Source organism: Culex quinquefasciatus, chromosome 1, assembly GCF_015732765.1.
Source record: "Culex quinquefasciatus strain JHB chromosome 1, VPISU_Cqui_1.0_pri_paternal, whole genome shotgun sequence".
In the NCBI taxonomy this organism is placed as follows: Eukaryota; Metazoa; Arthropoda; class Insecta; order Diptera; family Culicidae; genus Culex; species Culex quinquefasciatus.
In genome coordinates, this window is record NC_051861.1 from 35,205,073 (window position 1) to 35,217,527 (window position 12,455).

Below are 12,455 nucleotides of genomic sequence, written 5' to 3' on the forward strand. Positions count from 1 at the left end.
ACTGTCAAAAATCCACCAAAGCATCTACCGGTAGATACTTTTCTACCACAGATTTTTGTGCGATCAATGTGGTAGATGCTTTTTTTTGACAGTTCAAATTATTTCAAGAAAATCCACCGCGGTTAACCAAATCAAATTAACAAAAGCCCTCAAGTCATATTGATTTGGAAATTTTGAGGAAAAATTGTTAGAAAAGGCATACTTTGCATGCATTCTCTTTAAATTGACTGTTTATACTACATCCTGATGATATTTCTACATGTCTAACTTATTACATGATTTTTTGCCAGCTATAACAAAAATGATATGCTACTAAGTGTCCGAATTTCGAATCATGACGTTAGTTGACCAAAACAAAAGAATTGTTTACAGTTGCTGATAAAACCACGCATGTTTATTTTCAAAAAATGTTTTGAAAATGATTTATTACTATAAAATATCATTTCAAACGTCAATTATGATGCTTCAGTTAAGTACAATTGAATATAGTTTAAATAAATTTTAAATTCTTACAGTTTCAGCAACTTTGGTTTTTGAACATGAAAAGATCTATGCAACTAGGTTGATTACAACAAGAATTTATTGTATGTTTAAGGAAAAACTTTTGCATAAATACACAGTTTTCTTTATTTTTATAGGTTACAATAACAGATGTAAACTTTTGGAAAAGTTAGGATTTTCATTGTCCTATATTGGACCCCCTTAATTTCGCTTGAAATTGAGCAGTTCTTTGTTTTGTTTTAGTAAAGTTCTTTAAACTTACATTACGACAGTTATAAAAATGATTGGAAAGTTAATTCAATCTTAAAATAGAAATTCTGTTTTGTTGTGGATATGCTTGTGGCCATGGCTGATTTCAGATGTCGAACACTTATTTTGGCGAAAAGGACAATCAAATGTCGGTCAACATTGTGAAATGATAAATGATGCTGAACATGCCAAATAAACGATTTATAGACAAAAACATGCTTGAAATTGTGATTAGGCTGCAACATTGTCAGCTGCACAGCTGTCCCAATTCGCCCCATGTATCCCGATTTGCCCCCCGATGACGGTACATACAAATTAACAATTTTAAATGCATTTAAAATATTTATTAACTGCTATCCCTGTTCAGATAGCACTCTAAACTAATTACAGGTAATGCTTATAAACTTATTCTATGATTTCAAGCAAAACCTAACAAATGCATTGGAAATAGTAGTTTATGCAACAAGTTGCAAAAAGAGGATTTTTTTCAGCACGAGTCGTACATTTATATATATAAATAAGCACGAGTCGTACATTTATATAGATAAATACGAAGAGTGCTGAAAAAATCAAGTTTTGCAACGAGTTCCATACAACATTTTTTGCAATTCCAAAAAACACACACTGAGTGAAATTTTATGTAAAATTTTCATGTATTTTGTCAATAAATCGTTTAAATTAAAAAAAATGTTGAAAAGTATTACTTTTCGAAACAAGTGCTGAAAAGTTCAACTTTTCAGCGCTCATTTGAGTGCTGAAAAGTGTTACTTTTCAGCATTTATTTTGAAAAGTGTTGCTATTCGATTCTGTTATTTTTGGTACAGAAAAGTAGGCTATTTCGTCGTTCAAGAATGACAGGAAAAGTAAGTAGTTTCACGACGGAATTGCAAAAATGGTTTTTATTACCATCTCAAAAATATCCTGGGATCCCGGAAATTCCTGGGATTTGAAAAATATTTATCCCATTTCTTGGGATTTTTGTTTTTATTTAGTCATTATTATACATTTACATGATCCATTTCATCGGTATTTAGGCAACGGCCTATAATAATCAATAGTCTTTTTCTTCCCTTGATTAGTGTTAGTTCCACTCAAAGCTTCTTCCAGTTTCTTAGCATTCTCCATTTCTTCATTTCTTTTTCCAGACTCGTTTTGTTCCGCTAGTGTTTTGTTCTCCTTCATGATCGTTTCATTTGTATTGTCACTGTTCCTGTTCTTCTCGGAAATTTAAAACCCGGGAAAATTAGACGCCCAACCTAAGTTGCTATAAGGCGAGGGGTTCGATGCTCGGCCTATCCTCCGGGAGCTTTTCGTTCAAAATTTCCAGAGTTTTTTTTAAAAGGTCATATAAACTATTGTCTTTCATATGTTTATAAGACCTTTTTTTTAAAAAAAAAACTCTAGATTTCTGGAGTTCATTCTGAAAAGGTCCAATAAACCAAATTTTCAGTTTTTGCTTTTTGGGTGTTTTTTCATACCCCTGACTCAAGGCGGTTTCAGAAACACTCAAAAAGCAAAAACTTGAAATTTGGTTTATTGGACCTTTTTTTTTTTTAAAAAAAAACTTGCAGATTTGATCCCTTTAATATTAGTATTTAGTCTTCAAATGACGGTGTGATTGACAGTGAAACATAAAGTGTTTGTTTTTGTTTACATTGCGCACTCTTGCTTTATTTATGTTGAAACTTAATTGTTCGTGTCAATATTTAGAAGAAAAAAAAAAATTAACGAGGAAAAGATATTCTCAAGACCACCGATGTTTTTGACACATTCTCCGGCAATGTACACCTTAGGATGAAATTTTGAAAAGCGTGTATGAGCTATTTGGATATTTTTCCTCGATTCTAGACTACTTGAAGCTTCAAAAATCATGGTTTTCATTAATTTATCATTTGAACATCATTATGTACAGGTTGGTTAAGTTGTGCATCAATTCGTGATAAAATTACCGTTTTAAAACATTTTTCTAAAAACTCCTGGTTTTCAGCGAAATAAAATCCAAAAAATATTCTTTTGATTGCATTTTGTAGGTTTTTAAATGTACTAAACGGAAATGTCATGGATTTGCAGTTTATCTTAAGTTAAGTATTTTTTCAAACTAGTGTAAGTTTACCATTATATTGCGTTGCAACGTCACGAAAAAGGGACAGTTGTTTATGCCAACAGAAAACTAAACATTCAATCATTTTGATATTTCGGATGCTCTTTGTACTTGGAAAGAGCTTTCAAATGCAACCTAGAGCGACTAAATTGGTTGTCTAAATCCAAAGTTACAACAGGTTTAAGTTTGCGTTGCAACGTCACGAAATTTTAAATCATATTGGCCACACGTCAAAAAGGTGAATGCGTAGTTGGTTGTTGAAGATAAAAGGATACTAAATATTATATATTTTTTATATAATGTTTCCGAGCATATTTACAAAAGAATTGTACATGGGTCATTCACAAATTACGTCACTTAAGTTTGTATGCAACTCGAAAAAAGTAGTATTTTATGAAACTTGTTGAACAAATCAAAATATACAGATGTTCACAAGGGGAGAAAAATCTCAAACTTTCAAAAAAGTAATCACGTGGTTACTGAATGGCCCCTTTATGATTTACTGATTTACGTGAGGGTTCATTCTAATACAACGCAACGATTTTTTTTATCCCACACCCTTAAGTAGGCCAAATTACAGTGAAATTCACTTAGCAATGAAAATCACGTGATTCGATTGTTTTTTTTACAAACTTTTGTCAATTTGTTGTTGGATGAACCCTTACCTAAATAAGTTGTATGCAACGTTTAGCTGTTCGGAATTAAAAATGTTATGTTGCGCAGGTAAATAGTTTTATTATTTCCTCAAATTTACACAAAAGTCAACAAAATAAGTTACGTTGTTTGCAGATCACCCCTTAGGGGCCATCAACAAACGTTATGTGCCCTTTATTTATAAATTTCAGCCCTCCTGAAAACTTGAAGCTCCTTACCTCCCTTCTTAAACTTCCACGTGTTTTGTTAATTGCCCAAAACCATTAAAATGTTAAGAGAGCGTTCTTGCATTACGTAACAATACGTTTATATTTTTAGGCCCCCTCCAGCCCCTGGTAATATATTTCCGATAATTTTTTTTTTGTATGAATCCTCAACCCCCCCCCTCCCCTTGATATTACGCCATTACGTAATGCATGGACGTCCCATTACATAGATAGAGGAGGGGAGAGGGGGGGGGGGGGCGGTGTGTCCTTCGTGATAATGGAATAAATACAAAAAAAATGAAAACCCTTTGGAAAACTTCGTAAATCGTACTGCTACTGTGAAAGCGGTACAGGGGGAGGGGGGGTCTAACATGGGCGGGCCAAGCAATTCACATGTCCTTGTACTGTCTATTAATGTCTTATAATAAAATCTTAACCTCCAGTTGTTCAAAGTAACAAAAACTATGATTTATTTTGAAACTAAAATTTCGTGACGTTGCAACGCAACGAAAAACCCTGTTTTCAAAAACAGAGCGTTGCAACGTCACGAAATGTAAGTGGTCTTTAAAAATCGAGGTTTAATTTTTTCGAAAAACTAATGATTGCATTCGATTTGTTGGCCAATTTTACACTAAAAATGGAAGAAGAACTCCAAATTTGCCGTTTAACAAAGCAGAGTTAGTGGCGAAACATGAATTGGGTCAGGATTGAGAAAAAGTCACGCGTTGCAACGTCACGCTACATATTCCCCTCTCAAAAATAGAATATTCGCTTAAAATAATGTTTTAATATTGTTTCTTATAGGAAATTTAATGTACTTTCCGAATCTGTAATAACATCTGTACCTTTTCAATGTATTTTTTGAGTTACAGCCGAAATACTGAAAAAAGAAAAGTCAAAGCGTTGCAACGTCACGGCGGAATGTGTCTTTTACGTCCACCGTGTACCATTCTGACTCGATTCTGACTATGTTGATACACAGTTTAGAAACACAGGAGTGAAAAGCAGTCTACAGATAGGATGCTTTGAGGGTGGTGGGATTTGCCGAAGGGAGCATGAAAACTAAAAACAGCGTGAGTGAAACTGTGACGCACGGAAAGCCCTTCGACATGTCTGCTGTCATTCGTTGTAGTTGAAGCCGGGGATGGGATGCTGGGGTGGGGAGACAACGTGAAGAAAAACGGAAACCGTGCACCATTCGCTGGCAGGCTGCTAATTTTTATGCCCTTCTCGTGCACGGATTCTGGCTTCTGGTTTTTATGCTTGGTCAGGTGAAGCGGAACGCTAAATTAAAGCGTGGATTTATTTGTCACGATGAGTTACGGTGACAAATTCATCTAGTATATTGTCCGTGCCCATTTTGATCATATTTTTAAATCTACATGCAATTTTTTTCTTTTGAAATGTTATTTAGAAAATATTATGAACCAATTTAAATTAATAGAACCTAGAAGAGTCATTTTTTCATTTAGATATTTTTTTCATTTTTAAATTTCGTGTTCTTTTAACTTTGCAGGGTTTCTTTTTAGAGTTTAATAATGTTGTAGAGTTGTAGAGGTACCAATCGAGCAAAATCCTTTCTGTACCTCCGTTCGACAGTTCTCGTGCTTCGATTGGTACATTTGGTTTGAGATGGCCGTTCTCTAATAACCTCCAGGTTCTTTAGTGGAGATGAGCGAGATTGAGGGGAAACCTCGTTTATTTTTGACCCATCTAGAGATCGTTACCGATCATATAGACCAATCTTCAGCTCGAATTTTGCCTGAGAGCATGTGGCCAAGTCAAAAGTAGCATTTGAAGCTCTTCTCTCTTCTTTTTATTATAACTTCTGATCAGGAAAATGAAAAAAAGTAGCTTGTAAAAAAATATTTTGTAATGTTTTTATAAGGAAAGAGTTCAAAAAAAAACTACTCATTAAAATTCAAATGGGAAAAACAAATAGGAGACACTTGATCCCAAGCCTGTATCTTTTCAGCATGTGAGGGGAAAAAAAACTTTGGTCAATAAAGTTGTGCAAAGGTGACTCAAACTCAGTGTAGACAACAATGATAAAATAAATAAAAAATGTTTGGATTTAGTTACATACATTTTTCTACAAATTGCTACAAAAACCTCCAAGAAATATTTTGTCATTGTTTTGACATGTATAGAAAACACTTAAAATTCATTCAAAAAAATATGTTTTAAACATGAATTGTTTGGAAAACTTATCAACTACAAAACCTTTACGTGTTTGACGTAAAATTTATCGTCATAATATTTTTACAATCAATTGTTTAAAAAAGTGCATTTAGGGAGACTCGATCCCTGCATCCCGCACAATCACTGGAATCAGCCTCAAGTTTAATCAATTGGTTTGGTTTTTCGTACATTGTTTCCTTTAGTATAGTTGTAGATGACTTACTGCAGTTTGAACTATTTTTAAATATTTTGTAATCAAAAGCTTCTACTAACATTATTTTAAGTTTTTATATATTTTACATATAAAACTTGTTATATTTTGAACACAAACGTTAAGGTTTCATGTGAAATAGCTATAACTTATAGAAAATCAAAAGTTTGGATGAATAAGAAACATTTTGCTTAAGATTTCTTCAAAATGTTGAATGAGGATCAAGTTAAGTTATTTTTTTAAACGCTTGACATGATTCGAAGAGTTCATGTGATTAAATAAACCCAAAAAATACAAAGCTTAGTTTTTTTTAAGTAACTAGGATTATATTATTTATACATTATAAATAATGTACGGGGGTTATTTACACACCATTTTTTTGCTGAAATTCAGTAAAGTTTTACTGAATTTTCTTCTACTGAATTTCAGTTAACGATTCAGTAATTTAGATTTTACTGAATTCTCAGTTAACTGATATTTATCACTACTGAAATTTCAGTAAAATTGTTGTCAAAACAACTGAAATTTCAGCAAAAGCAAAACGTTAAATTATTTTGCTGAAAATTCAGTTATTTTCTTGACAGATCATTTGCTGAAGATTCAGCATACATTGCTGGTATTTCAGTTATCAAAATTTGATTTTGCTTGTCATTAAAATACTGTTACTAATTAATTGATTTCATCAATCGTCCAAACCTAAAAAATAGGTGGTTAACACCGTGGCATAAGTTATTAACATTTTTCTTACCTTTGTTTCTAAAGATCACAATTGAAGTGACATTTCAGTTTGACAGCTATGCAATTACTGATTTTTCAGTAATGTTTTTGTTTATTACCGATTTTCAGCAAATGTGGTGATTACTGAAGCGCATTCATTATTTCATCGTTATTTATTTTACTGAAATGGCAACCCAAAATTTGCTGTGCATACACTTTTTGGAGGCTGGTATCCCAAATATCTTGATGAAAACGTTGCCCAGATCTTTCGTATGACCCATGGTTGAATGGGTAATCAAAAGATCTTTCTAACGAGACCAAAGAATTGAAGATTTGACAACCCTATCAAGAAAAATAGGTGATGGTGTTTAACTAAACCACGTGGAAACTTTTTTGAAATCTGAGACCCCCGTCCCCCTCCCCCTCTTAGACAATTTCCATACAACTCAAATCTTTTTTGCATGCAGCGTGGACTATCGCTGTCGCTAGTCCCGAGCAAACGAAAATAACTTGAGAAGGTCAGTTTTTGATATTGCGAGAAGATCGAAATATGTTATTGGGAAGATCGGATTAGTTGTTAAAATGACAAAAGTCAATAACAAAGATTTGTTCGAAGAATAACTTAAACTGTAATTATGTTGTTATTGCAATAACAAACCAATAATACAGAAGGAATCATGAAGGAATAACATGATTTGTTATTTTGTGCAGAGAGGTGGAGCAGCATAATAACAAAAAATGTTATTAAACTGGTATGTCTCCATAACAAAACAAGTTATTGTTTTGGTTTATTTGCACTCCTCTGTATTAGTCAGGGCTACAGAGTCGGGTGCCTTCAAGCGACTTTGAATTATACTTTGAAGACAACTCCGACTCTGGATGCAGGAAATGACGTCAACGCCGACTTCAGCTCTCCTAAAATACCCGACTTCACAGATTCCGACTCTAAGTAAAAGTTGCTGAAAATCAGCTGTATCCGATGCCGTCTCCGAGGTCTCACTCCTGCTCGAACTACAACGTCAGCTCAGACTTCCTGGCTCTGTGAAAATAATAACAATTTTTGTTATTGACATTTCAAAAATTCTCAATAAATAAATTAATTCCCTTAGGGAATATAACAAAATCAAAAAAACAGCTTTCAAAGGTTAATTTTATCGGGATAATTTTAGCTTAAGGACCTCATTTCATGGTCAAATAAATAACCACGATGAAATTGGTAATGACCCAGAGGAAATTGGTCAAAATAAACCCTAGTTCTAGCCAATTTTAGCAAAGTCCCTTAGGGGGTATATCAAATAATTAAAAAAAAATCAACATTCAAAATTTCAACTTTTTAGAATAATTTTAGCTTAAGGACCCTATTTCATGGTCAAATGAATGACCCTGACGAAATTGGTAAAAATTATCCCATAGTTCTAGCCATTTTAAACAACGTCCCTTAGGGTGTATATCAAACAATTTAAAAAAACAAATTTTCAAAATTTCAACTTATCAGAATAATTTTAGCTTAAGGACCCCATTTCATGACCAATATAATGACCCCGAAGAACTTGGACAGAATCATCCCAAAGATCTAAACATATTTAACAAAAGAAAAAATAATAACAGATTGTGTTATGGACACTTAAAAACTTTTCCATTTCTGCGATTAATGGTAATTCTATTTCTAAGTTAGAATACCAAACGAATAACAAATCTTGTTATTAGGAGAGTTTTTGAAATGTATGACATTACCTCTTATTAGCGTGCTATTAAACATTTTCAATATAATATCACTTCAATACCAAATCTTGTTATTTTACCAGAAACAGATATTATTTTTTCTTATTGAAGTTGAAGTTCAGGATAAAATAATAACACTTTTTGTTATTTTAACAGGATTTGTAATCGCGCTAAATGCTTGGGATAGAAATACGACCTCGTGTTGTTCATGACAACATAATTTGAAAAACATGACTTAAAATGTTATTATTATCTTATTCCACATTTCTAATTGAATTTCATCCCAATAACATAGTTTGTTAAAATAACAGTAATTGTTATTATTTTTTCTTCCAAAATTTATTTCCAAGAATATCCAACAACAGTTTCTGTTATTTCAACAAAATCTGTTATTGAAATGACATGAATTTTGTTATTACCGTCTGCCCGGGACGTAACCATTGTAATGTTGTTTGACCATTTGCAGTCAGAAAATGGTTAAAAAAAAAACTGCTGTATATCTTCTGTGTAACCAGGGTAGTAATACATTTTTATTTCGTGTTTTGTAATATGTGCTTGTATTATTGTTCAGTAGTTTGTTAATTTTTGTTCTCATCTGTGATAATTTATTTGATTGCCTGCCTGCATGGAAGAATCAGGCTTATAATACCAACATAGATTTGAGCTCAATTCTTCGATAAACATGACCCTCTTATTTTCACCAAAACATAAGAGAAACAATATTCCTATCACATCGTCGGAGCAAAAACACTGCAGAAATGGAGATTTGAACGCGTCGATTTCGTCGACTCTTGGAGAGTCAGTTTGCTGTGGTGCATCCTGAAGTCATCCTGGCGCTGCATAAATCGTGTCTCTCTCCTGCTGACACTTACTGACTTGAAATTTTCCCTTCTTTTTCACCCCCACCACCCACACCCCCTTCGCCGCTGCAGTCTGCAACTTTATAGTGCATGAAAAGTGTGTGACGAACGTGATAACACCATGCCTAGGCGTTGCCCCGTATCTCATCCGGAATCCGGTCGCGCACTGCTGGTCCGAGCCGACGCAACACAAACGGAAGTTCTGCTCGGTCTGCCGGAAACGTCTGGACGAAACACCCGCCGTTCACTGTTTAAGTAAGTTGTGTACACCATCAGGCCCACGTACCCTATCGATTGATAATGCTGAGGCTGCTCGTCTTGTTCTTGCTCTGACTCTGACTCTTACTTCTTCTATTTTTAAACACAGTTTGTGAGTACTTTGCCCACGTCGAGTGTCAGGACTTTGCGATCCCCGACTGCAAGGAGAATGCCACGTACGTGCCGGGCAAGGAACTGGGTCACGTCAAGCACCAGCACCACTGGCGCGAGGGCAATCTTCCGCAATCATCGAAGTGCGCGTACTGCAAGAAGGCATGCTGGTCCTACGAATGCCTTACAGGTGAGTGATATCCGTTTGGCATGGATTTTTTGTTTTTGAAATGTAGTTAATGCATTTTAGAGTAAAAAATTATATAAAAACGTTAGAGATAATTCTCAGAATTAGCAAAAATAAATAAATCAAGCATGTTTTTTTTCTTATCATTATTTATCTACAGCTTTAACCGAGACACCAAATCGAAAATTAAAAATAATAAAAATACAAAAATATTTACAAATTTCAAAAAAAATAATGTTTATCAGTAGACATCGATTGCTTTGTACAATAAACAGTAAAAAAATTATCAAAAAATCAAAATATAGACGAGGTTTCCTGTAAAAATATTTATAAGACTGAAAAATTAAGTCTGTCTTATAAAAATGGTCAAAGAGTACCAAAAAATTGCCAATACCTCTGTTATTCAACATTTTAATTTTTAAAACCGCTGTATCTTCACAAGTTTTCCACTCATGACAATCGTCAATATAGGGCCAGCGGGTCAGAATGGCCCGCCTCAGATATAATATATTGTAGATATGTTGAATATTGTAAATATGTTGAAATGAGACACAATTTTTGTACAAATAAGCATTAAAACAACTTTCACATGATTTGTGAAGCTACCAGGAGTGAATTCAATAAACAAAATTAATAAATTCGTCATTTTATCCTAAAATGTATTTCAATTAAAATTTACCCTTTTTGATTGTAAAACAATTAGTGGTTATGTGCTGTGCCACACTCACAGGAAAAAAAAAATGCATCAAAATATGTCATAGTGGATTTGATACAACAAATGTTACCTTTTTACAACAGATTTTGCAGCAAGCGCATAAAACAATTTCACCCGTGTGTAATAGGGTGCCCAGAAAAAATGACCCCCTGCTCCACAAGCGGAAAATGGTTTTTTGGGTTATTTTAAGCATCTGTGTAAATTTTGAGCGAAATTGGTTGAGATTAACCCATTGATACCCAAGCCTAAAGTTGGAGAAAAAAATGATTTTCATACAAAAATGACTTTTTTAACTCGTTGATAACTTTTTAGGATCGAGTTTTACAGCGTTGGTACACCCAAAACTGGCAGCGCTAGTCCGAGAGAATGATTGTTTCGAGTCGAGAGAATAGTGGTACCATTCACGGACGCAGAGAACACAGCTCGAGATGGGCAATAGAACTATTCTCTCGAGGTTCATTTGCAAAAAAGTTCATCCGTCAAACAAAAAACCAAAAGTGTCGACAACGGGAATCGAACCAGAGACCTTTGACAAACCAATACAATGACTTAGCTGCCTCGGCCACCACAGCTTGGTGACCAAGGAGAAGTCAGAAGTCGATGTATGACACTTGTTGGAGATTTATTGATTCAACTAACGAATGAACTCATTTGTTATGATGGTGTGAGTTGGTACCATTATTCTATCGATTTTGGCACTGAGCCCTCAATAAATTTTGAGAGAACGATTATCTCGACTCTGAATTTTGGGTGTATGTTCTACAAAGTTGTAGAGCATTTAATTTCCAATGAGAATCTCACTTTTGGGAATATTTGAAAAGAAGTAGCCCGCCGTGCAGACCAAACCGTGAGAAAATTGGGTTTTCCATACATTTTTTCGATTTTTTCCATACAAACTTCACCTGCGAGTATCAATGGGTAAATGATGACCGATTTGGCTCATATTTGGCCTAGAGTCCTAAAATAGCTCAAGGAACAATATTCAGCTTGTGGAGCGAGGTTTTGAGAAAAAGTCCCATATTCTGGGCACCCTAGTGTGTAAACATGTCAGCGATCTGCAGTCTTCACCAATACTGTCAACTATAGCCAGAAAGAAGAAAATGTATGTGCTCTGTCACACTAATGTCATGAAGCGTTCCATGGCGCGGTGGTAGCGTGTCGGATCACCAATCCAGAATTTGATCCCCGTTCTGTTAAAAAAAATTTCTGCAATACAATCAAATAGCCGTCGGTAATGTCGATAATTGTCGGTAATGGGCAAAATTGTCAAATGATGTATTTTTCAATTTATCGAAAATTTTCTAATACACTCAATCCCCGATGGTTTGACACCAAACCAAACCCGTTGTCAAACGAACGGGGTCACGTTTTAGATCACACACACTATCAAACGTTTGTTTTGATAGTGTGCATGAGCGACGTGTAAAAAGTGACAGTTCGTCACTTTTTAGTTTGACTTTGACCAACCAACGGGGTACAAACTAAAAAAGTGTCAAACGAAAAAGTGACCAACCACCGGGGGTTGAGTGTATTTTCGAAAAATAAGTCACTTTCTATATATTCTATCATAAAATCACTCAAAAATCACTGAAAAATTTAAATTTTCAAGCAAGCCTCCAAGATATACCTTTACATATACATATCGGCTCAGAATCAAATTCTGAGCAAATGGCTGTGCGTGTGGATGGACGTTGAATTTTTTTCTCACTCACTTTTCTCGGAACTGGCTCTACCGATTTTGTCCGGATCTATGTTTTTGGATTCGTCTTCAGGTCCTTAAAA

General features: G+C 34.4%; 1 protein-coding gene across 3 annotated transcripts in view; it reads left to right on the top strand.

The window, feature by feature from the left end:
• Positions 1-12,455, top strand: part of LOC6039164 (diacylglycerol kinase theta) — a 71,889-nt gene that overhangs the window by 22,917 nt on the left and 36,517 nt on the right. For all 3 annotated transcript variants that reach the window (XM_038249350.1, XM_038249353.1, XM_038249351.1), the window contains exons 3-4: positions 9,475-9,657; positions 9,770-9,961. In XM_038249350.1, coding sequence (XP_038105278.1) covers positions 9,475-9,657; positions 9,770-9,961 — 375 coding nt within the window. The remainder of the gene's footprint in view (positions 1-9,474; positions 9,658-9,769; positions 9,962-12,455) is intronic.